The 25,585-nt window shown below is 42.9% G+C and overlaps 1 protein-coding gene across 3 annotated transcripts in view; it reads left to right on the forward strand.

The window, feature by feature from the left end:
- sonb (SON DNA and RNA binding protein b) overlaps positions 1–22,334 on the forward strand; it is a 30,801-nt gene extending 8,467 nt beyond the window's left edge. For 2 of the 3 annotated variants that reach the window (XM_076094337.1, XM_076094338.1), the window contains exons 10-20: positions 534–703; positions 3,470–3,604; positions 5,022–5,108; positions 6,290–6,508; positions 8,015–8,125; positions 9,214–9,330; positions 14,330–14,477; positions 17,109–17,177; positions 18,576–18,691; positions 19,821–19,922; positions 20,880–22,334. In XM_076094337.1, coding sequence (XP_075950452.1) covers positions 534–703; positions 3,470–3,604; positions 5,022–5,108; positions 6,290–6,508; positions 8,015–8,125; positions 9,214–9,330; positions 14,330–14,477; positions 17,109–17,177; positions 18,576–18,691; positions 19,821–19,922; positions 20,880–20,957 — 1,352 coding nt within the window. In that variant the 3' untranslated portion in view covers positions 20,958–22,334. Of the gene's footprint in view, positions 1–533; positions 704–3,469; positions 3,605–5,021; positions 5,109–6,289; positions 6,509–8,014; positions 8,126–9,213; positions 9,331–9,606; positions 9,975–14,329; positions 14,478–17,108; positions 17,178–18,575; positions 18,692–19,820; positions 19,923–20,879 lie in introns of those variants that run through there. The other variant, XM_076094339.1, reaches the window with a different exon arrangement.
- Positions 22,335–25,585: the final 3,251 nt, after the last annotated feature.

Raw genomic sequence — 25,585 nt, forward strand, 5'->3', positions numbered from 1 at the left:
CTGCATGTCTTTCTTTTCAAAAATTCGTCCATCTATCCAGTAATTGGACATCCTGTCAGGTCTGATTTAGTGATGATCATGTCAACCTTCATGAAGATTATAGTATATTCTAGAGGTCATCTTAATGGTCACTCTGAAGGCTGTAGTTTGTGTTAGGCCTGCTAATTAGTCTAGCTCCATTGATTTAATGGACTGGGAAGTCTTGACTATATATATTGAGTTTACACAGAACCCCAACATACAGAAATAACAGCTCATTGATGAGTTTAATATATGATTTTCAGTTGAATTATTGTTTGCATGGCCCTCTGACAGGCTGAGACATGGTCATGCCTACGCAGGTTTTCTTGGGTATTACATATTTTTGTCATTTGTCGTAGCCTATGAGTTAAGAATTTGGGGAACTTCTATCGTTCAAATAGGCTTTTTTCAGTTGCCATGTAGCTCAACCTCTGAGACAGTCGCTTGAAAGGAACACTGCTGTAATTGTTTTTCATTTGTTCTCGTTCTCTGTGTCTCTTTCTTCCTTAAAGCCACCATGACAGCAGCGTTGTCTAACATGGGCATGTCTTCACTGCTCCCACTGCCATCCATTACCAACAAGCCGCCTCCTGTCTCCTCCCAACCCAACATCGCTTTGGAGGAAGTCAAGAGGAAAGTAGCGAAGCAGGCCAACAGCATCAGCATCAAGGAGTTTACAGATGTAAGGAAAAGAGCAGTGCATGTATTATTTAAGAAAGCAATCAAATGAATGTAATAACAAACTCTAATATCTCATCTGTAAAGATACAGGTCCAGGTACATTTCATGTCTTACACAAATACAACACAGTCTAGAACAATAATTAGTCTGGGTCGAGTGCTGAGGAGGCCAAACTCAACTCGGGGTTTGCAGCATATAACCAATCACAAACATGCACAAGTCTGCCGTCAGCAGAGCGACGCATGTTAGAAACCAAGAGAAAACTATAATATAGGATAAATATGAAGAAGTTAAACACATAATCTAGACTGTAAGAACAGTTCAAAGTGACAAATGCAGGGAGGACCGCTGGCAGGAAAGTGCTGACTGTGTGAATGTGAAATTAATGGATTTATAATATCACTGCTTCATCTAGAGCACGATAGATCTGACTGTGTGTTCTGTTGAATGAATGTGTTGCTTTAGTCTACTCTTATTCTTTCAGCTGGAACCCCGGCAGTTTGAAACAGACTTGGAGGCAAATAAAAAAGACCTAAAAGCACAATTCTAAGACGTAATAAGGTTCTCTTCCATAACTTATTATCATCACAGCATACATTAAAGTAACCGGAACATCCAGTCTGTGACTATAAGACACCACTCTGACATGTTACACTGCAACATTGCTCAGGAAGCTAAACACAGAAGTGAATATATGATGAGAATATATACTGATTTATTTTTTATTTGCTCCCAAGTCCATTTCTCACCACTGGGGTCATACTGTCACACACGCCATAAGAATACATCTGCAACATATTAACTTACCAGAACACACACCTGTAGTCATAGTCAGATCTGTCGTGCTGTGGATGAAGCAGTGATATTATAAATCTGTTCACACAGTCGGGGATTTACTGCCAGCTGTTGCTTTTAGTCTGGATTATGACTTTACGTCTTCGTACGTGTAATATTTACGATCTACATACTGAGCTTTGATTGGTCATTGGTGATTGGTGCTTTTATACAAGTTGATCTCTTAACTTGCTCCGGACCAGGTTAGGTGTTCAGCATAAGTAACCTCACTAACCCCAAATCCTGCTTCGTCCACTAGAAACGTGTTTGACTTTGTCGCGAAAACACAGACACAGCTCTCACTTTGGCTAGTAACAACTCATCCTCCCACAGTAGACTAGATGGGCAAACAGCCCGGCACGGGTTAAGACCGTATCCACTGTTCCATGGCCAGGACGGACTCCACATTGCTCCTTCTGGAGATGAGGTGCGACAGTCTGAGAGCCTCCTTTCCAGCACCTAAGAATCCGCTGAGCAGTGTGATACCCCGATAACTGGAGCACACCCCGGTCTGCCACTCCACAGGTGCTGTCCCTGACCTCCATGTGACACTGAAGATGTGTGTCAGCCAAGACAGGCCCTACAATGTCCAGAGCCTTTAGGGTGAGTCTCATCCACACCTGGTGCCTTAGTGCTGAGGAGCGTTTTGACTACCTTAGAGCCCTGTGCCAGGGATATGGATGAGGCTTCCCCTGAGACTTCAAACTCAGCCTCCTCTACAGAGGACATGCTGGTCGGGTTCAGGAGTTCCTCAAAGTGCTCTTCCCACGTTCAACAAGATCAGTTGCACAAAGCCAGTTTCAGATACCATTGCCTTTTGATTGGATGTGCGGACTATGTAAGGGGACAGCGATTGGATGGATTCACATGTTATTTGTCATGATAAAGAATTAGTGGTTGTCAACAAACATTGATGAGAACCTCTGTTTAGCTGTGTTGTGGGATTGGCTCTGCAAAGTAGCAGCTTTTTTGAGGAGGTCCATGCAGTTGGGATGTTTCCTAAGGTAGTGAAGGTCCATGGTGGAGTAGAGTGTTGCCATGGTCCAGTTGGCGAACACTGGTTCAGACCAAGCGTTAGCATATTACCAGGAGCTGTGTTCCTGGGGAAGGAGAGTAGATATCAGTTTCATACAACAAACCTCCACTGACTTGTTGGAAAACACGGACTGTAATGGACTCGACTGGACTAATGTCACTTGCAGGTAGTTCATTTTGGTTTCATTTTCCTATATTCGTTTTCGCAACACAGTTGACCTGAGCTGAACTGATTGTTTTTTAAATTGAACTGACGGTGAAACAGGAAGGGAACATTCTTTTATTTTTGGATTATTTGAAGTGGGGAATACTTTTGGGGTTTTCTGAAGGAGACATATTCTCTGTTATATTCTTTGCCTGCCGTTGAATTACTGATAGACCTTATTGAAAGGAGATATATTTGTTGTTGTCATTCTACATAGAAAATCTGTGCAAGTAACAATATATCTGAATGCAAGCATACAATAGGGTTGAGTGTGAGGGAAAGCATTACACAATCTGAACAAGAAATCGATCAGTCAAGCTCTCAAATTGAAGGATCACGCTCTTGAAAACAGCTCCATACTCGCTCTTATTCTCTGAACACTACACTGTTATCATGTTACTGTCACAACCTGTTAAAACATCACATGTATTTGATTGGCCAAGTCAGTGCAATTCTGTGTTGCAGCTAATGTTGAGCCCAGTTCAGAGGACCCTGCATTGTTTTACTTGAACATTTAGTGCCGGCTCCTCTGCTCCATCAGTGCATTGAAATGAATGAGCGGGCGGTGTTTTTTCACGTGCTGCTAAAAGACAGGAAGAACTATTATCATGTATTTTAAATGTAATTCTTTTCCTCGTTTGTGTAAATGCCTGAACTTGACGACTGTACTTCATTTGCTGTGTGTGTTTGTAGAAATGCAAGATGATCGTGGACAGTAAAGGAGAGCTGCCGGTGGCGATGCCTCATGTTTCAGACGAAGAGGATGATGGGAAACCTTTTGGAGGATCAGCTCTTCGGGAGCAAAAAGCCATCAGCTTCAGCATCAATGTAACATCCACACACTGGCTACACGTCTTATATGAGTTCACACATTACCATGAATGACAGTGAATGTGTGGTAAACCCTACCAAGAACACAGTGCAGTTTATAGGATAGCACTTTACACTACAACTGTAATGTTCCCTTTCTTAACTTAACCCGCCTAACAATGTTCTGCTCCATTATTGCTTGAGATATGGTAGATAGAACAAACATTCGTGCCATGTTTCCATCACATTTTCCACAAAGGTTTGACCGGCTCGTTAACTACACAATCTCTTCTTTTGCAATGGTTTAACGGCACATGCCTGGAGAATTCACAACCCCCAACCAGCTGTTTATCTTGATGCGTTCAAAGTTGGGCCACATATCGTGGATGGAAACCTGGATAAGAAAAATGGAATGCAAATTAGGTGTGTTTCCATCAGCTGGGTTGAGGCAAAGGAAGTGTCTACCTGAGCAAAAGGTTCTAATGTCAGGAAGCAAACGTGGGGACAAAAGAGCTTGGCGGTCTAGACCTTACAGCGATTGGGTCGTTCTGTTTCAGCTCATATGAGATAATAGTACCTGCTGAGGACGGAGAGGATCTCTTTATATGTAGCGGAGAGTCTTCTCTATCGGTGCAGCAGTACATTAACAGCTCTGGGGGAAGTCTGGCTGGAGATGATTTACAGAGTCCTTTTCTGCACAGATTACAATCGTTGTGCAATGTAATGGGACCAAACTGCTGACCTGTCATCTAATATTCCTTATTTATTTGGCAAATGCATTCGCATTGCCTATTTGTCATATAAACTCTTCAAAAACACCTGAAGCGAGTGTAAAGCTCTTTTAGGGATCTTGTGGAAGTTTTGTTGAATTTGTTGCTTCAATCCAACTTTTATAATTAGATCATTTCCATAAAATGCTTGGATGGAAACATGGTTTTGTATTTCACATTTGCATATTTGCTCAATAAAATCAAGTGTCCTCCATGGATTGACTGTCTTGAAGCACTTTATAGAGGTACACTATTAGGTCAGGTCATTGAAATTGAAATGGATTTAGGTCCACAGCACCGCTGTGTGGTATGAAATGAACCACAAAGCATAATTCAATCCTTAATCACAATTATTTGTCAACTATAATTTCATTATTTTACATACCAATGGACCGTTTCCACCTTGAATATCCCCGGATCTCGCTTGTTGTCTGTTCTGAGTTGAATGAGCAGAAGTTGCTTTTTGATTAAATAAGACGACATCATTATTGTGACGGCCAGTCATACGTTGGATACCTACCAAGAGAAGTGTGTAAGAAGTCTGTTTGGTGCTTTTCAGTTAAGTGAATGAATGAATTCATTATTCATTAAATGTAAGTTTCGTACTTGTGCAGCTCATTGGATGAAAAGCAGAATAATGAACACTATCCCATCTTTCCCATCAGAACACCACGGTCCGTCCAGCAGTGCGTAGTGACGCCGGCATGGCCAAAGAGTTCCCCGTGTCTTCAGGATCCCAACATCGCAAAAAGGTCTGAATCGCTCTATGGGGTCCAGGGGCATGTTTAGAGTCTTAATACAAGGCATAAATCAACTAATAAACTATGATGTATAATTAAGTAGTATATAGCCTGATTATTAGGTAGTAGCTACGCCTTTACCTGCTGCAACATTAAAGGTGCAATATACTACATTCAAAGCATTAATATCTCATCAATAACTATCATCTATGTTAAGAAACAGGGAGTACTGTCTACCTGAGCAGAGAAAGAAGTCTCTCTCCCTCTGTGTGTGTTGATATCACAGCTTCTCCTCTCTTTGTTCACAAAGCCGGCCGGCCATGTGACTCTTAGTGCAAGTTAGTGCACGTGAGCGTGCCACACTGGCTAGCTCACGGCCGCCGCTCTGCACGGCTGTCATACGGTGGTTACAGCATGTTGTCATGGAAGCATAGCACCCCCCCCTCAGGGTAACACTGTTAGCTCCGTTAGCTGTAGGCTCATGGCTCATGGCTCAGGCTTCCCCTGTTCAGAGCCACTGAGTCATTTAAATGCTCCCAATCTCATATTCTGCACATTTAAAGTGATGAACACATGAATGCATCAATCATTTTAATCCAAGGTATTAGCCTACCGTAGAATGAGCCATTCTGCATAATGAGTATACTTTTGCTTTTGGTACTTTTAAGTATATTTTGATGCTAATACTTTAGTACTTTTATTGAAGTACAAAGCTTTGAAGGGATCAGACATGGACAGGTGTAATCATGGAGAAGACGTTATGTGGAAGTCCATGTTTATCGTTTGTCCAGTTTATTAGAACAGAAGTGTATTGTTACAGTTAATATGAATCCCACTCACACAGCGTGCTAAATGAGAGGCTTTCACTCTGCGAGCCTGGAGAGGGAGTGTAAAGATATTTGTGGGTTATTATTAAACTGTGGCGGTACAGAATAGACTTTGGCAGGCCGCAACAGTCTAAGTAATAGAACAGAAAACTAGAAGTGGCCACTTGATGGAACCAAATAACTGCAGAAGAACTTCCTCACTGAAGCACATGAAGAACTGTGTTTTTGGTCAACCAGTTATGTTCCAAATTACAACCAATGAATCAGCTGTTCACAAAGGTGCATCTGTGCAACTGTTACAAATGTTACAAATGATATATTTGAAAATACTGCTTTGTTATTAATGGGATGTATTATACTGTCCAGGAGGGCGAGGCTCTGGGTGCCTATGGAGAATGGGTTCCAGTTGACAAAACAGCAGACAAAGCTGCAGCTGCCTCCAGAAAGGCCCTGACCACTGTTCCCATAGCAACAGCCACCTCATCATCAGGTGAAACGATGACGACACCAGTGGTACCAGAGGTCGTTGAACAGCCAGAACTAGAGCCAGACAATGACAGCGTGTTTCCTGACCCACTACTGCAGGTGAGAAGTGGAGGTACTGTCAGCACTGTACATTGTGATATCCACTGGTGCCGCTGTAATCCGGAACATACAGGGAATGCTGATGCAGTGGGAATGTTGCATGTGTACTGTTCCCGACTCTTTAGCACTAAATGTGAGTCACATGGTCCAGGACATCACTGTTTCCCCACGCTCCTCAGCTGCATGGTGGACATGCTGATAGCTGTTTGTAGCACTGATCTAACCACATCTTTTTACAATGTCTACTACTCCACATTTAAAGTTGCACATGCAGCAATGCTGTTGCAAACCCTGTGGAGCTCCTCATGGACAACGTGGACTCTTCTACTGCCCTGGTCCTCCTCTAGAGACCACACCCTGTTGATGTATATGGCCTACAGGTGGAAAAATAATCCCGCCATCTGAAATTCAAAAGAAAGACATTATGCAGCTATTCACATGAATGCTGTTCGATATTCTATAACTTTACACTGAGTGGAGGCCAAGTAAATAAAACTGCGCCGTAAGAACAATTCATTACATCACAGTTCATGAGAACATTGTTGGTTGTGACAGATACAAATGATCATTTATGCAAAGCTGACAAAAAGTGCAAGGATGCAAAAGACCTTGATTTGTGTTTTTCATTTGCGTCCTGTAAAGGTCCGTCACAAAACAGCTGTCTCCACCTCTTGGTCTCTTAATCATCAGCTGACAGACGTTTCCTACTCCTAGTCCCAAAAGTATGACCAAATATGCCTTTCACTGATTTTATACTCTGATATGGGGCAACTGGAGAGCAGGGTCATCCTTCAATCAGAGGATCGGCGGTTCAATCCCCGGCTCCGCTAGTCCATGTCCATGTGTCCTTGGGCAAGACACTTAACCCCAGATTGCTCCTGTAGCTGTGCCTACGGTGTGTGAATGTGTGTGAAGGGTTAGTTAGTCCTGACGAGCAGGTGGCACCTTGCATGGTAGTCCTGTCATCAGGGTGTGAATGGGTGAATGATGACAAGTAGTGTTAAAGAGCTTTGAGTGGTCGGAAGACTAGAAAAGAATTATACAAGTACAGTCCACTTCCAGTTTACCAGAAGCCAGATCTGTTTCTGGTGAAGTGTTAGCTACTGGACTGGGATTCATCATTTGGTGATTGTTAAAAAACATAAAGTCAACATTTGGAGGTTATGTGCAGGAGCATTTGTTTACAAAAAGAATGCTAAATTATTCAAAAAAAAAAAAGAATGTGATTATATAGCAGGAAGAGTCTTGCTAGTACTTGAGTGCAGCAGGACTCATGCAAACATCTGTGTTTCAGTAAGCATCCAAACCATGTTCATTCAGTACCCCATCAAAGACAAATGTATATTTCACAAAGTGCTTCTATCTGTTGTTGTATTCAGTGAGCTTGCTAAATGTGCCTGTGTTTTCTAAAGTTTGTCCTGACACATAGCTGACTGACTGAAATGTTTGATTGGCGGTCTCTCCTCATGTCTGTTCCTCTGTCTCCTGTCGTCTCTGTCTCTGCAGCCAGTCGATATCTCTCAGGCTGTAACTGAGAGGATCAAAGCTCAGAGGCGGTTGGCTGAGAACCCCTATGACGTTAATGCCATCTGCATGCTCAGCCGGGCACAGGAGCAGGTATAATACACAAGTTTGACGGATTATTACACACTCAGAAAATGTCTTCATATTGAGACAATGAATAGAATAGCTACTGGCTCCGTCTAGCTTCCCGTAGGCGGAGCAGTGCGTCTCGCTAAATTCTCAGATGTCACGAAGCTAATGTTTAAGAAATCATTGAAGTCCAGTTCAGAAGTTGCTGTGGTGTTGTGAGTTTAATAAGCATGCCGGCAAACTGGTGACCTCACAGACACAGAGCAGAGCTGAGCCGGTGAGTTGACCCAGAACAAATGAAGAAGAAGCATTTCATACAGGGTGTTCATTTCATACAGCAGTGTTCAGACTGTATGTAAATACTAGGAAACAGAGGTAAGGGGAGACTGTGACCAGACATAATGTAATTACAAGTGGATACAAAGGGGGGGGGCGCATTCGCATTCAGACCTGCAGGAAGGGCACACAGTGGTATTTGGTCATTCAAGGGGTCGACACAGCAGAGAGCCTGAAGTAGCAGCTAGGCGTCATTTGGTTAGTTCGTCTGTCCACAATGTGTATTCTTCATCACTAACATGCTCACAATGAAAACAATGTGGTCATAAACCAACAGTGGTGGACGTATTCAGTTACATTTCCTACCATCCTATCATATATAGAATCTAAATGTCTTACTGCACAACTTTATTATGCTGTAGTACAGCATAATAATGCATGTAGTGGAGTAACAAATACAATATTCTCTCTGAAATGTAGTGGAGAGAGAAAAGTTGGCACAAAACTGAAACAACTAAGTTAAGTACTTTTTTATGCAAGTATAGTACTTGAGTAAATCTACTTAGTTACATTTGACCACCTTTAACCAAAGTATTGGACAGGGGAGTTAAATGTCTGAAGCAAAGGTTCATGGTAACCCATGTGGGAACAGCTCTGCTGTGAGCACATGGTGAACCCGATTTGGTATCTTGATGACCTGCCGTGTGCCCCAGTGAGAGGATGCTGTGCATTCTACTAATTGTATGTACAGCACTCCTTTGCTTAATGTTTCCTGACTTGATTAAACTATTTGATTTTTGACTGTCTGATCTAATGGAAATGTCCTCTTCTGATAGGTGGATGCGTGGGCCCAATCCAACACTGTTCCTGGCCTTTTTACTGGTTCGACCGGAGCCCAGGTCCTCACCTCGGAGGAGCTCTCCACCGGCGGACCACAAGCATGGCTGAAGAAGGTAAGACACAAAAGTACAACGTACACAAACAAGAATACAAAGTCATTGAGACAGATGTTCCAAAAGAGCATAAACATGTATGTAACACACAGACACAGACCTTTTGACATATTGAGGTTTCTGCATCACATGTCACATTAGCTTTAGCTAAAATGTAGTTCATCAATAGAGTGAAATGGAGGTCATCAAAATGACCGTCAGCTATCTCACTGTCTCACACATTTCAGCAAAGTAGGGATCAAAAAGTGTGAAAATATGTTGTTTTAACTCACACAGGCTCCGCCCTCTACTGGACTCTATGGGAATTAGTGTTGCAACGGATCATAAAACTCTCGGTTCGGATCGTATCACGGATCAGAGTCACGGATCGGATCAGCACAACAGACAAAAGGGAGCGAATACAGATCCCTTTGTTGATTGACTATAGCAGCTGGTCTACCAGGCTCCAGACTATTTATTGTTTTTGCCACCGTCCCAAAAATAATTTCAACCATTTTGAAGTCAGTGTAAACCATCAAAAATGTTAAATGTCATCCTTTTACTTTGTTACAATAATTAATAGTATTTCTTTCTTCTTAAAAACACAATTCAAATGATTAGAAAATGAAAGATTGTATTTTTATTTATTAAAACAAATCTTGTCATCAGTAGTTTTAATGATGTACTATAATGTGCTTAGAGCTCGTGTTAGGAAGTTAAACAGCTCATAATTCATCTCTAATATCTATTTTATATTCATGTGAAAACGTCTCCTTCAAACTACTGGTTTCTCACCAACACTACATTTTACCAGCTTACATGTGAACACATCATGGTAACGTTCTAAGTTATATTACATTACAGTCATTTAGCAGACGAGTTACCTTCATCCAATACTCATTTTCACTGAACAGAGCCTTCGTTCTCCTCTTGTTGATTTAAACACTGATTTGTCGTTCACACTGTAACATTATCAGAGATCAGCGACTAGGAAAGCATAAATGATGTCCTGATCACATATTTTACTGAATATTAGCGGATAACGATCTTCAGTAAAAACGTTATTTCACACTGAGATAGTTAACGTTGACCGGTGTAATTAATGCACGGTGAGGGGGATCCCTGAAGATCACGGATCGACAGTGGTTTGTTACACCACTACTGGGAATACTCTCCTACAATTACCAGCATGCATTCGCCCACTGAAATTTTAGCTGTGTAGCTGTGTAGCTTTAGAAAGTGTAGCTGGCCAAACAGGACGTGCCCACCCAGAAATGTGTTGACCCCACAGTATTTAATGCAGCACGCACCGCTGCTCGACAGCATTTTCTCTATAGTGAACAGTGATTTGCCCACTGAATGCCTCCACGAATGGAGTTGCCCCTTTAAGAACCTCGTCAGTGTCATGTCCCAGGCTCACTCAGAGAGCGTTCAGCAGCCTAAGAACAGACAGCAGCAGCGGTGGGATCACTTCCAACGACGCCTCCGCCATGGTTTCTACGGCTCGGCCAGCCCATCTCAGGGAGCGTTCGTCTCGCCCACTCTACCAGACATCCGGCAGTGTGTCGAGGCGTCCTGTTAGCAGCCAATGATGATGAGAGGTTGCCGGTCTGGTGGATCTTCTCAGGGTGCAGGGTTGCACAGAGACTTCTTATCCTGGTGTGTACCCCCTTGACAAAGGCCTTGCGGGCCACCTGCTGTCACAGTCAGCCGGTTGGTCAGACAGCAGGATGCCTTTAAGCCGTTGCTGCATGACAGGGAGATGCTAGAATATTTTGACAAAATATTTCAATCAGAATCAGAAACTGTTTATTGCCAAGTATGTTACACATACAAGGAATTTGACTAGCTGAATGGTGCAAAACAAACAATAAACAGTGCAATAATATAAGACATCATTTACAAATATTAAAATTTACAATAAAATATGTTAAAAAAACAAACAAATAACAGTAAAGTGTCAAGTGTATTAACATTTTTAATTGTAAGGGTGTGTAACAAATTGTCTGGGGATGTCAGAGTCAGTGGGGGTCCTGGGCTTTATTTATGAACCCAACTGCCGACGGGAAGAAACTGTTCATGTGATGTGAGGTCTTGGTCCTGATGGACCGCAGCCTCCTGCCAGATGGAAGGGGCACGAACAGTTTGTGTCCAGGGTGAGAGGGGTCGGCTACAATCTTTCTTGCTCGCTTCAGGGTCCTTGAAGCGAACAAGTCTTGGAGGGACGGAAGATTGCAGCCAATCACCCTCTCAGCAGAGCGAATGATGTGCTGCAGTCTGCCCTTCTCCTTGGCAGTGGCTGCAGCGCACCAGACCGTGATGGAGGAGCAGAGGATGGACTCAATGATGGCTGTGTAGAAGTGCACCATCATTGTCTTTGGCAGGTTGAATTTCTTCAGCTGCCTCAGGAAGTACATCCTCTGCTGAGCCTTCTTAGTGATGGAGCTGATGAGGTCCTGGGTTTTGGTGGAGCCCAGGAAGCGGAAGGACTCCACAGCGTCGACGGGGAAGTCACACAGGGTCATAGGGGGAGGTGGGGCTGCGTTCTTCCGGAAATCCACAACCATCTCCACTGTCTTTAGAGCGTTGAGCTCTAGGTTGTTCAGACCACCTGTAGGCGGACTCATCCCCACCAGAGATGAGTCCAATGAGGGTGGTGTCATCCGTAAACTTCAGGAGCTTGACGGACTGATGACTGGAGGTGCAGCTGTTGGTATACAGGGAGAACTGGAAGCAGAGCTAGCACCGTGCACTGAGTACTTCCTGGTTCAAATCACTTTTAGACGTAAAGCATCGACTTAAAACATATTTTCATGTTAGGTTGGCTGACATGAGGGTTTTCTTTTGTCACAACAACCTCATCCTCAGTCTAGAGAATGGGCTATGTTTCACACGGCCCGATTAATCTCCTAACCAAGTTGGGGTTGATGTTCAACTGGGAGAAGAGCAGCCCCTTCCACACCAACAGGTGGAGTATGATGCATGCAGGCTGCGGGCCACTCTGTCAAAACAGGCGGCACTGCGTTGACCGTCATGCAGGCTCTGGGGTTCATGGCAGCTGTCCATCTGGTAATGCCACCGGAGCTGCTGTACATGCTGCGCCTGTAAAGGTGGTTTGCTCGCCTCCACTTGTATGCCAAGAAGCACAAGCAACACTGGGTTACCATTCTCCCCTCGGTAGCAGGACTGGAGCATAAGGACATCATGACACCCCAGGACGAAAAATAAATATTAATTTTGAGATGACTTTGGGACGAGAGTTGAAAGAGAAAAATAAACTGCTACGTTACAATGAACGGTGATGAAAATGACTGCACGTTTTGTGTAGCACACTGTTCTTATTTAATCTCTTTTGACAACAAAAGGTGCACACAGCACATACCGCCGCTCTCTGACCTCACAACAGCAGCAGCGGCAATGGGGAATTGAACTCAAGTCAAGTTAAAAAAGTAAACTTTCTAGTATTATGTTAGCTAACCTTAGACAGAGCGATGGTAACGGATCGATTATGTTAGTTAATGCTAGCTACCCAGTCAGCAGCCGACGTGTGCATTTACAGTGAGTGAGCTGACAATAACGCTGCAATGAGATCTCGCCATCACATTTTGTCCTTGGTAACATGCTGTACCTCTGCCCGTGACAAGTGCATCTAGTCATCAAGTGCAGCTCCTCTAACTTTAAGCTAGTAGGGCACTGGTCATTTTGAATGATTATTTTGAATGATTTTAGTTAGTTTGTATATCAGGACGGTTCCAAGAGGATTGTGAAAATAGTCATTTGAGAACCCTGCTCGGTACCTTGTTATGCAGAAATTACTCAGATGATGGCAGCCCAGCCCTAGACCATCAGCCCTGGGGGACTGTGTCTTAAGAGGTCCCTACGTTAGGCGTGTTGCCCACTCCGGACCATTCTCTCCCTGCTTGGCTCCTGAGAGGGACAGGCTGAGGAGGGCTGGACTGTTTTTACAGGTTGTGCAGACCATCCGGGCACCAAGAGCAGGATCCACCATTTCCTGTTTCAAGGGTGTTGTGGAAAATATTCCTAGAGCAAAACTACTTATGCATGAATATATATACTGAGTAGAAATATATACTACGTAAGTAGAAATATATACTAGGTAAAAAATGACCATTACAAGGGTACGTGTTAGGGTTCTAACACTGGTGTGAGGAAAGGAGGCTCGATCCCCTGTCTTGTGCAGTTGGGTCTTGGTGAATGGTCCCTTTGAGCCCCTTGAGCCTTAGCTAAGAGAGTGTGTGAAGTAACAACCCTATCGGTGCACCACAGTTGCTTTCTGCTTCCTGGTCAATGTATCGAGGCTACGCTCAGACATTCACAGGGGCTGTCACCCTAAAGCGTGACATTTGGTTTGGGGGGGGTTAAAGTCAGTAACCTGGTCGGCACAGTCCCGGCTGTGTCTGATCTGCTTAAAGGTGCGCAATATGGAATTCAGAGCATATCTATTGCCTCCACGTGGCTCTCAACAATGGACTGACACAGCTAGCAGTGTTTATCTGAGGGGGGAAAGGAGGGTGGGCGCTACACTTCCACTAAGACACTGTGGATCGGGACGGCGTTATCAGCTGTAAACGCCAAAAAGATGCACAAAAAGCCTGCGTGTGACTCTGCTCAGGTGGACATGACTCCACTATATCTTTACATAGATAATAGTTTGCTGCTTTATTGATGCTATGAATCCTGTGTATAGAACCTGTAAGCGTGCTCTGATGTGTTTTATTGAGGGGTGGGAGTTCCACTATGTATTAGGGTTGGGGTCCTCGTCATGTGCTCCGTCTCATAGGAGTTTGGTAGTTACCAACACTGTATTTTGTGTTTGACTCAACTTGCCACATAACAGTCAAAAGGGTGTGCTTTTTCTTCCTGTTTCTCTGCCAATGCATGTCGTCCTTATTTCTCAGTATTATTACTCACCATTTGTCACCTCTCGCTGATAATAATTTTTTTCTGTCTTCCCTCCTCTTCCCCTCTGTCTCACTGTGTCTGTTTATGTCTTGGTTAGGACCAGTTCCTCAGAGCAGCTCCAGTATCAGGGGGTGTCGGGGAGTTCCTGATGAGGAAGATGGGCTGGAAGACAGGAGAGGGCCTAGGGAGGAACCGTGAGGGTACCGTGGAGCCAATCATTATTGACTTCAAGGTTGACCGCAAAGGTATGAGGCAATTGATTTTAATAATGGGCCTCGACAATGTATGCTATACAAGGAGAGGACAATGAAGTCAAACCGATCTCAGATGAAGGAACAGACACATGGGGTCTTTCTCATTTCCTGCCTCCTTGATTCCTCACTCCATGATCCTCTGGCTTGTGATCCAGAAATCGATATCAGTACTCCATCTTGAAGGACATACCTATTCCTTAAATGCATCTCGAAGATCAAGGATGGAGGAGGCTTGCCGGAGGAGATATTAGGAAGGAAACAGCGGCGTATTCTTTGTAGAAGTCTTTTTGGCACCGGTAAACAAATAAGAGGTGTGACACAAAACTGAATTAATCTCAAACAAATGTAACTTTATTTAAGACAATCAAACTTTCTGCCCTTCAGTTTTTGCAGCTCCTCATAAGCTCTGTATTGTACCTTCTATACAAACATGTAGCACTTCATGGACACTGTTTAGCTCAATTGACAGAGATCATAAAATATGACAGTTTGATGAACAGCTGTGCCATACGTCATATTTAATTGCAGTCTCTTTGAAATGACGCTCCGAGGCAACAATGTCTTATTTCTTTAATTCCTGTTGCTTCGACTTTTCTCTTCTTGCATCTCTTGATCGCCTCCTACGCTCGCGTGTGTGAGATTAAGACGCAAGGCGAGGAAAGGAATCGAGAAGGCACAAAATGAGGAAATGAGAAAGACCCGTTGCTCCTCATGGAGACTAGGAATACTGGCGGTCTTAGCTTATCCAGAACTGGCCCAGTGCCTGTTGGAAATAGGGAAAGGTGGAGCAGAAGTAAGCATTGTGGGTGTTGATCGGATGATGGAAATTCTCTTGAAGAGCCCCTCATCCTCTGAACTTGAAATGCTACAGTTTCATCTTGCTTCAGATTACATTTTGGTGGTGGGCATTGCAAAGAGATTTGGCATTAAAACCTGAAACGCTTTAACATCTCTTCCCCACCAGCCAATAGAAGAGTCTGTTTACCATGAGCCAAACTCTTCAACCCTATTAGGTGGTAAATATTGCATATACAGTGCATCCTGAAAGTATTGACAGCGCTTGTTATGTTACAGCCTTATTCCAAAATGGATTAAATTCATTTTTTTCCTCAACATTCTACACACAATACCCCATAATGACAAAGTGAAAAAGTTTGTTTAAAATGTTTGCAAATCGAATCAAAATAAAGAACGAAAATATAACCGGTACATAAGTATTCACAGCCTTTGCTCAATACTTTGTTGAAGCAACTTTGGCAGCAATTACAGCCTCAAGTCTTTTTGAGTATGATGCTACAAGCTTGGCACAACTATTTTTGGGCAGTTCCTCCCATTCTTCTTTGCAGGACCTCTCAAGCTCCATCAGGTTGGATGGGGAGCGTCGGTGCACAGCCATTTTCAGATCTCTCCAGAGATGTTCAATCGGGTTCAAGTCTGGGCTCTGTCTCTGTACATTGATGCATTCATCTTTCCCTTGATCCTGACTAGTCTCCCAGTTCCTGCCGCTGAAGAACATCCCCACAGCATGATGCTGCCACCACCATGCTTCACTGTATTGGCCCGGTGATGAGCGGTGCCTGGTTTCCTCCAGACATGACGCTTGGCATTCAGGCCAAAGAGTTCAATCTTTGTTTCATCAGACCAGAGAATTTAGTTTCTCATGGTCTGAGAGTCCTTCAGGTGCCTTTTGGCAAACTCCAGGCAGGCTATCATGTGCCCTTTACTAAGGAGTGGCTTCCGTCTGGCCACTCTACCATACAGGCCTGATTGGTGGAGTGCTGCAGAGATGGTTGTCCTTCTGGAAGGTTCTCCTCTCTTCACAGAGCAAAGCTGGAGCTCTGTCAGAGTGACCATCGGGTTCTTGGTCACCTCCCTGACTAAGGCCCTTCTCCCCCGATCGCTCAGTTTGGCCGGGCGGCCAACTCTTGGAAGAGTCCTGGTGGTTCCAAACTTCTTCCATTTACGGATGATGGAGGCCACTGTGCTCATTGGGACCTTCAATGCTGCAGACATCTTTCTGTACCCTTCCCCAGATCTGTGCCTCAATAGAATCCTGTCTTAGAGGTCTACAGACAGTTCCTTGGACTTCATGGCTTGGTTTGTGTTCTGACATGCACTGTCAACTGTGGGACCTGATATAGACTGGTGTGTGCCATTCCAAATCATGTCCAATCAACTGAATCTACCACAGGTGGACTCCAATCAAGTTGTAGAAACATCTCAAGGATGATTAGTGGAAACAGGATGCACCTGAGCTCAATTTTGAGTGTCATAGCAAAGTGAATACTTATGTACATGTGATTTTTTCATTTAATATTTTTAATAGATTTGCAAAAATTTCAAGAACCCCTTTTTCACTTTGTCATTATGGGGTATTGTGTGTAGAATTTTGAGGGAAAAAATGAATTGAATCCATTTTGGAATAAGGCTGTAACATAACAAAATGTGGAATAAGTGAAGCGCTGTGAAAACTGTACAAGTTCACAGTAGCACCCTCAGTACCACACTGATGTCACTGACAGTTGGGACTCATACACATTGCTCTTCACAGACATGGTGTTGTATTGATGATGAGAGTAATGATAGGAATGGTGATGGAGATGATGTGTTGATGTGTTTCAGGACTAGTAGCTGAAGGAGAGAAGCCACAGAAGCAGACGGGAGGACTAGTGGTCACCAAAGATCTGATGGGTAAAAGATACAGTTTTCATCAACAAAGAAAGATTCAACAATAACATGAAAGTATTACAAACAAACTCATTAAAGCACAGGCTTTTTCAACAACCTGCAGGCATCTGTGGAATCTCATCGTAGAGTTTCTTCTCCTATCTGTTCTCTGACAGTACCAGGTCTTGTAAGAAACCCATTTAAAGGCTGAATTCATCTGCAGTCCAGCAGAAAAAAGAGGTTACTGCTTCAACTATGTAAAAGGTTGTCAGCTTTCAGTTCGTTCAGAGATGTAAACTCTTTTTAGTGTAATATAATTGCTGTGGTGAAAAGAGGTTAAAAACAATAATAATACAAGTAAATATGTGGAACAAAAACATTTATTTCTAATATTCTGGATTGCTGAGAGTCAGGTTTCTCAGCGTTACGGTTCATTCAACTGTTGCTACTGACTGTGAATGAATCACATTTATCTTCCAAAACACATGGAGGTCTCTTTCTCATTGTCATGAAATATCTTAAATATCGTTTAAATATCTTACGATATCTTCCCTTACATTATCAAGAGAGTGGAAATTGGTAGGAAACGGATCAACCAGCCTCCTCCCTCCAAGTATTCTCACAGCAGTGCTGATACCAACCACGCCTTAGACGAGCTGTAGAGAGCAGTGGAGCTTTTATTGGGCCTGGTGACTTTAGCAGTGCTATCTGGATATCACCAACACATCAGCTGTGTGACTCACTAGTATCACACCAGACCAGGATTAGGCCCTCATATCTCTGTCTGGCTACATTATCATCAATAACTCTACCAACACTCAAAATATTGATGTGCAGGCAAAGAAAAGCTCATGAAAGAAGCTACATTAAAACAAGTTATTGTTATTATCACTCTGATGGGCAGTATGTGAAGACCCCATCAAACTTGAAATGTTGTTGCTCCTGTGGGCGCTCATGTCTCTTTGGGGGGGGGGTCCCCTAGCTTGACCCAAATCATTGTATAATGTATTGTATAATGTGTAAATATATATAGGAGAACACGTGTCACTTTAGTATAATAGCAAAAAAGACACAGCCCTCTCCTTCTTTATTCAAACATGAGAATAACACAGGGTGGCTTGTTTGATGAAACCATCAGACAGCAGCCTGCAGAGAGCATGCTGTCGTAGCCATGGCCACACAGATTCAGCAGCTACAGCGCTCATCTGCTACAGCTGGTGAAGACACTGTCATTTTATTAAAACTGCTGGTTATATTGAAATGATTCCTCGCCCCAGCTGTTACAGACAGTCTCTTTGGATTAGAATGAGCTTTTTGATTGTTAGCCTTGATCAACATTAATGTGAATCTCTGAATATTATATTTATCAATTTGACTCCTTGAGATTATCTCTAGCTATTGTGCTCTTTTATCTGTGCACAGGAAAGCACCCGGTGTCTGCTCTCATCGAGTTGTGTAACAAGAGACGGATAATGCAGCCAGACTTTGTCATGGTTCATCACAGTGGTCCTGACCACCGCAAGAACTTCCTCTTCAAGGTGGGTGCTCTTGATTCTGTGCGTCAGTCCTTTCTATGAGCTGCTTACATGTTGGACCACAGAGGTTGGTCTACACGGCTGAGAGTTCTGTGATATTCTCAAAGCTTTAAGTTTGATTTACTTCATCTGACAACATTAGTGAGTGTGAATGTGCAGCCATGATGTACAGTGATGGTTTGAACTAAATGCTATGCAATCAGCATGATGACATCAGTAAGACAATGCTAACATGCTAATGCTAAGAAGATATAAGGTTTCCCATGTGTAACCTGTTTGCTTAGCATGTGAATATCTTTGAGAAACCTCCTTTTAAAGGTAATATGTGTTATAAAGTATTGGACACATTCAAAATCTGACTTGATATGGGAAAAGTCAGGAGATCACCAAACATGAATGTTAATGTCAAATGTCATGGTAATCCATCAAATCCAGAATTGATCCTCTCTGCAACATGAATCCATCAAACAGTTGTAGAGACATTTCTGTCCAATCAGAGAAGTCCTCCTCTGGGCACCACGTCTGGGCAGACCAATCGCTGTTGAGATCAGTTTGAACCAAAGTGGTGGACGGAACAGCTGACAGACCAACGTCACCAAATCATTCCATGTGGTGGACAAAACAAAGCTATAACTTCTCTCTGTCTTTGTGGTGACTTGTTCTATATGTTGTTGTAAAGGGAGAGAGCTGAATGCAGTTGTTCCTTTCTCTGTAAGCCTGAAGGATTCCATTTGAATGTGTCTTACTCACTCCATCCCACAGCAGCAACAGAAGACCATGCTTCATTTGCAAATATGTTTCCTGTAGATGCAGGTCATTTTCATAATGTTACAAATGTGTATTTATTGACCACCATTATTAACTGACCATTAAAGTCCATGTGATCAGGTTCAGACCAGTGATTGACATCAATGAGCACAGTCTTGTCTCTCTTCATAGTGCCCAGCTCACTGTGTGGGACTGGATTTAAAACAGCAACAGTCAGCTAAAAAGAGTGTTTTGAATAGATGTATGACGTTTCCTCCCCTCCACTAACCTGTGTTCTCATTCACATGCTGTATGTATTTATTGTACCCTATGATGGTTGAATTCTAATATTGAATCATTTATCCATATGTTGTGTTGTCTCCAGGTCACAGTGAATGGCGTGGACTACCAACCCCAGACAGCTAGTCCCAATAAGAAACATGCCAAGGCCATGGCAGCTACAGTTGCACTGCAGGCTCTGGGAGAGGTGATACTGAAGATAATAATACAAGCAGTTGGCAATTTATAGGGGGGGGGCTGACGACATTGGGACATGCTGCCAGGCTATCAGAGGGCTGAATAGAGTCAGACAAGCATTCACACACATTCACACCTCCTTTGTCTTATTATCTCCTGTTTCAGAGGGTAGTGTCATCCTCCGTGAGCCTGTAGCATCGACAAGATGATCAGTCTGGGTCGGACTAAAGTTAGCACAGGAGTCCTCTGTTATATTGAGACATGGTGTTGAATTGAATGCTGATGGAATCACCTCTTTACATGTAGCTGCAGCCCTGTCAGAGAGACATGGAGTGTAGACACAGTGTAGTCCTGTAGTAGGAGTTTAAAAGTGATTAAGGGCTTCAGATCATCAGTTGGCCCCATACTCGCATACATATGGCCTTCCCCTCAGCTGTACTGTGTTTGGTGCAGAACATTATGAACATGTTAGCCAGCTCACACACATAATGAGTCACTGTGTCTGATTTAAACTCCTGTTGATGTTTCTGACTGCTGCAAACAAACCCACATGACGCAAAGTGTCTTGTGTTTCTCTGACATTAGCTCCGGCATAGCTGCATGTTAGGAGGATTAATCCAGGGTTAGGCTGTTTTCAAGCTAATATGATTCAATCATCTAGTGATCAGTCAAACCACACCATAAGTATTCTGTCTGAGTCCTTAACCTCCATCAGGACAGTCAGAAGGTGTGTTCTCACACTACCTGCTCAACCTGAAGTAGCAACAGATGCACATTAACTTTGATGTTTCTTATTATTATTAAGCAGTTTAAAATGACTTAAAGGCTTTACTAAACACAGATTTAGTTGTTTATTATTTAAAATATTGGTGTACATTTACAAAGTGTTTTTGATGTGCTCATCATGAAATATCGGATTAATTCAATGGCCATTTATATTCCACTGCTCTTAATTTGTCCCGTTTAGGTTCCTGCTGATGGACCAGGACTCTACACCGGCCCCGTCTTCACTGCTGCTTCCACTGGCCCCCTGTTCTCTACATAGACATCCACTATAGTGGGACTGACACATTCTGCATAGAGTCCCTCAGAATAACACTCTGGTGACTTATTGATACAGTGTACTGAACAACGAGAAACGGCTCTAGTTCCAGGACAGAGAGAAGATCTTTGTATGGAGGCCACCTGGGACCAAATTTATACCCACAAAATCACATTTTCTGTTAAAGTCACACTCATGACAGGGGGGCAAATGTATTTTTGCCAGGTGTTTAGGATTGGGGGAAAAGTGTCTCCATCATATTAGGTGGATGGCATGTATGTATGTATGTATGTATGTATGTATGATGATGACGACATGTATGATATAGTAGCATTTCAGCCTGATATACTGTATATTAGCTGACCAATACTTGCGTCTAACCCGAGAGCAGGCAGTGGTTTGTTGTTGGTACCAGCATAGCAGGGCTAAGTTGTTTGTCTTGTGGGTTAACCTCTCTGTTGGTCCTGATGTTACATTTGTGACCTGGCCTCCGCTAACAAAGTGTTTCTCATACAAGAGACTTTATGGAACTAACCCTCTAAAATGTGTAAACTGAATAAAGATTATATTTATGTTATGTAGTAGAGGAAGCCACATTATGTTTTCTGGCAACAATACCTGTGTTGAATGTTATTTAAGTTCCTTTGGAGTGTCACCAAAGCCCCCACCCCCATTTATAAGACTGGAGGGTGCAGACCACCATCTCTGCCCTCCAAGAGTTGTGGCAGCTGGCAGTGCAAGTACCCAACCAACCAGCAGCAGTCCCCGATGACACCCTCACCGTCTTCCCATTTCCAAACACTGCCACATGGGTTTGATATTGCACAGGACAAGGAGCGCTGCTGCTGAGCATCGACGCTGGGTCTCTGCTGGATCCCAGTCTTCTGCTTGTGTAAAATCATCATTTGCTCTTTTATTTTCATGAAAAATCTGATAAATGCCTGCACGTTTTGCTGATGGGCGGTCAATTTTGACCTTCATTTGTGAAGAATTGTCACATCCCAAATGGATATAACATGACCACTGACTCTCAATGTGAAGAAAGTGATTGATATTCTAAATATCGTAATGCAGATGTGGCGATTATTCCTAATCTGACCACTCATAAACTTGTATATCTGACCAAGTTAAGATATCTACTGTAAATCATCTTAAAGGGTCTTTGGTGTTTTTCCACCTGGATCCTGTTTTGTGTCTTAGTGACTAATGGGCACAACTATTAGTGAAACTGGTCCAGTGTTGAGGGAGGAAACGGGCTGTGATGTAATCAATGTACGTCCACTAAAGGTGCTTGTTGTTTCCACTGTCAGATTATTATTAGAAGAGTCAAGATTATGGAAAGAACCTTACAGAGAAATAAAACCTTTTCTTTACCTTTTGCTTGATCCGTATGTTATTGTGTCTAACCAAGTCTTGCTGTTGTGCCCGTCAGTCACTAAGACACAAAAACATGAGAAAATAGGAGCCTGGTTAAAAAATACATAAATTACCCTTCATGGATAAGTGATACAATTCTATTTCTTATTGTCAATAAATTCCATGAAGAGACCAAAGCCAACAAAAGGTACATGAGTGAGTGTATCAAAGGCTGACAGATCTTCCTCTGTGCCGTACAGCTCTATTCTTGTCCAACGCCTTTACAAACAAATCACTGAGCCTCACTGTTGGACTGCTGACATGTTCCTTCATCACCATGAACACACACTGGTTTATATTGACTCAATTGCACATACACCGTCCTGCTACCACAATTACTCTCTAGAGCACCAAATGGCCTAAAGATATCCATGTTGATATCTAACTTCAATTATCATTATCATTAATTATAAATACAAGGTTATGTTTTTCTATAAATGTGTTTGTTGTCCAAGAGAATGTAAGAATGTGGCAAAAATATTTCCAGAAAATCAACATCTATTTGGGAAACTTTGACCGCTTATTTACAGAGTTTAGTTATGAGATAATGTAAATTGTTGACCATCAAACTCATTAAAAACCAGATTGGGGGACGTCTCAATTTGCTTATTTCTGTTCATAGGAGAGTTCAAGAGAGCAGCCTTTAATCCGACCGACACACTCCTTTATTTGCCCTGTGCTGCAGATCCATCCGCTTTGAAACCACCAAACAGTTTTACACCAAAACAAGAAACTTAATCAACTCAGGTGTCGCACCACTCCAACTCAAGTCTCAAGTCTTTGAACTAGTCCAAGTCAAGTCTTAAGTATTTGATCTCTAGAGTCTGAGTCAAGTCTCAAGTCTTTGATCTCTAGAGTCTGAGTCAAGTCTCAAGTCTTTGATCTCTAGAGTCTGAGTCAAGACTCAAGTCTTTGATCTCTAGAGTCTGAGTCAAGTCTTTGATCTCTAGAGTCTGAGTCAAGACTCAAGTCTTTGATCTAGAGCAGAGGTAGCCCCAGCCACCCCCGCCGCGAGCGCACCCCGTCGTCAGGTCCGTCAGTCCTCGGAACAGGCCACAGGGCAACAACTCGTGGGTGGCGGGGGTAGAGGTGAGGCAACGCAGTACGATCGAAAAGGCCCAGGCTAGAGGTTTGAACGCGGGCGCCCAAAGACGCTCGCACACCTCGGCTATAGATGAGACTTTTTACTAGTTTCTTCGTGAAGAAAAATGTTCCATTAGAAAAGCTGGTGTCGGTGACAACAGACGGGGCTCCTACTATGACGGGTCGGCATGCAGGCTTTATTGTGCAATGCAACGGTGATCCCGACTTCCCAAAAGTTGGTGATTAGAAGCCTACTAATGTAATAGGATTCATTAAAAAATGTGAGAGTTGATTTTTTTATCTTACATAACTGATCATTTGTGTAAACATGGGACAGAGTTCATGATTTGTTAAAAAATGTTACAAAGGTAACAAGACATGTTTTGATTTTCAAATTTTTTTTAGAAGTGATAATTTGTACAAAAATATAACAGGTGTGATTTTGAACAAAATACACAATCATTGTTACTAATTATTGTGAAGAATAATTAACATTGACATTTGATCAGACAGTCTCTTCATATACAGTATATTATTATTATTATTAAAAGGTGATCTGTGCAACTTTGTGATTCAGGAGGTTTGTATCAAAAAAGTAGCTCTTCGTACTACTCAGTACCCTTGAAGTAGCTCTCAGTTTCAAAAAGGTTGATGAGATAAGGTCCTTATCTAGAGTCTGAGTCAAGTCTCAAGTCTTTGATCTCTAGAGTCTGAGTCAAGACTCAAGTCTTTGATCTCTAGAGTCTGAGTCAAGTCTCAAGTCTTTGAACTAGAGTCCAAGTCAAGTCTCAAGTCTTTGAACTAGAGTAGGGAAGCTAGGACGATGGTGGCTCGTATAGAAACGGGAGGACAGAGGGAAGCTAGGACGACAGTGGCTCATAGGGACGTCAGATTAGACCAATCCCTCGGCATAATTGATAGGAATTTATATCTGTTATTTTAAACCTCCAGGAGATTCTCCTTATTTTGAAGACGTTTTTGAAACTCTTCATTCAGAAACCGCCTATCCCCAGGCCGAGGGGAATGTACTTCTAACTGTATATCTAAATCAACCAACAGGAATTGAACCTGATGTCATCAACCCACAGGGCAACCACCATGTGTTTGGTGAGATTCATATACTCTTCAGCTCTTGGGTCTAGTGTAGTAGTCATTGTCTTGCTGGAAGACCCATCCACGACCCATTTTCAGTGTCCTGGCTGAGGGAAGGAGGTTGTCGCCCAAGATTTCACAGTACATGGCCCCGTCCATCCTCCCTTCGATGCGGTGAAGTCGTCCAGTCCCCTTAGCAGAGAAACACCCCCAAAGCATAATGTTTCCACCTCCATGCTTGACGGTGGGGATGGTGTTCTTGGTGTTATAGTCAGCATTTCTCTTCCTCCAAACACGGCGAGTCGAGTTTATGCCAAAGAGCTTGATTTTGGTCTCATCTGACCACATCACCTTCTCCAAAGCCTTCTCTCAATCATTCAGGTGTTCATTGGCAAACTTCAGACGGGCCTGTATATGTGCCTTCTTGAGCAGGGGCGCTGGGCGCGGGGTGCTGTAGCCGATCCCCTCTTGCTGTGAGGTGACAGTGCTAGCAACTACACCACCGTGCAGCCACACAATCAAATGCAAATCAATTTATAACTTTTATATGATGTGATTTTCTGATTTTTTTTTCTGTTGATATTCTGTCTCTCACTGTTAAAATAAACCGACCATTACAATTATAGACGGTTCATTTCTTTGTCAGTGGGCAAACTTACAAAATCGGCAAGGGATCAAATAATTATTTCCTTCACTGTAAATGAACTTGCTGTTCAGTCCTCGATAGAGAGGTGAAGAGTTGTGTTTTATGCTTCTACTGTCTCTTACTGAACAACAACAGCTGGACATAATAGAAAAGTTCTGTCACAACTGGGCCCTGGCAGTAAATATGAAGAAAACTAGCGTCACGTTTTATACCAGTTTACCATAAATAACCATACCATTGAAAATAGTACGGACCGTCTTGGTGAAGAGGGAGCTGAGCCGGAAGGCAAAGCTCTCAATTTACCACTCGGTCTACGTTCCTACCCTCACCTATGGTCACGAACTCTGGGTCATGACCAAAAGGACAAGATCGCGGCTACAAGCGGCTGAAATGA

The sequence above is a fragment of the Anarhichas minor genome, unplaced genomic scaffold (genome assembly GCF_050575085.1).
Source record: "Anarhichas minor isolate MPS153535 unplaced genomic scaffold, ASM5057508v1 ptg000018l, whole genome shotgun sequence".
Taxonomy (NCBI): Eukaryota; Metazoa; Chordata; class Actinopteri; order Perciformes; family Anarhichadidae; genus Anarhichas; species Anarhichas minor.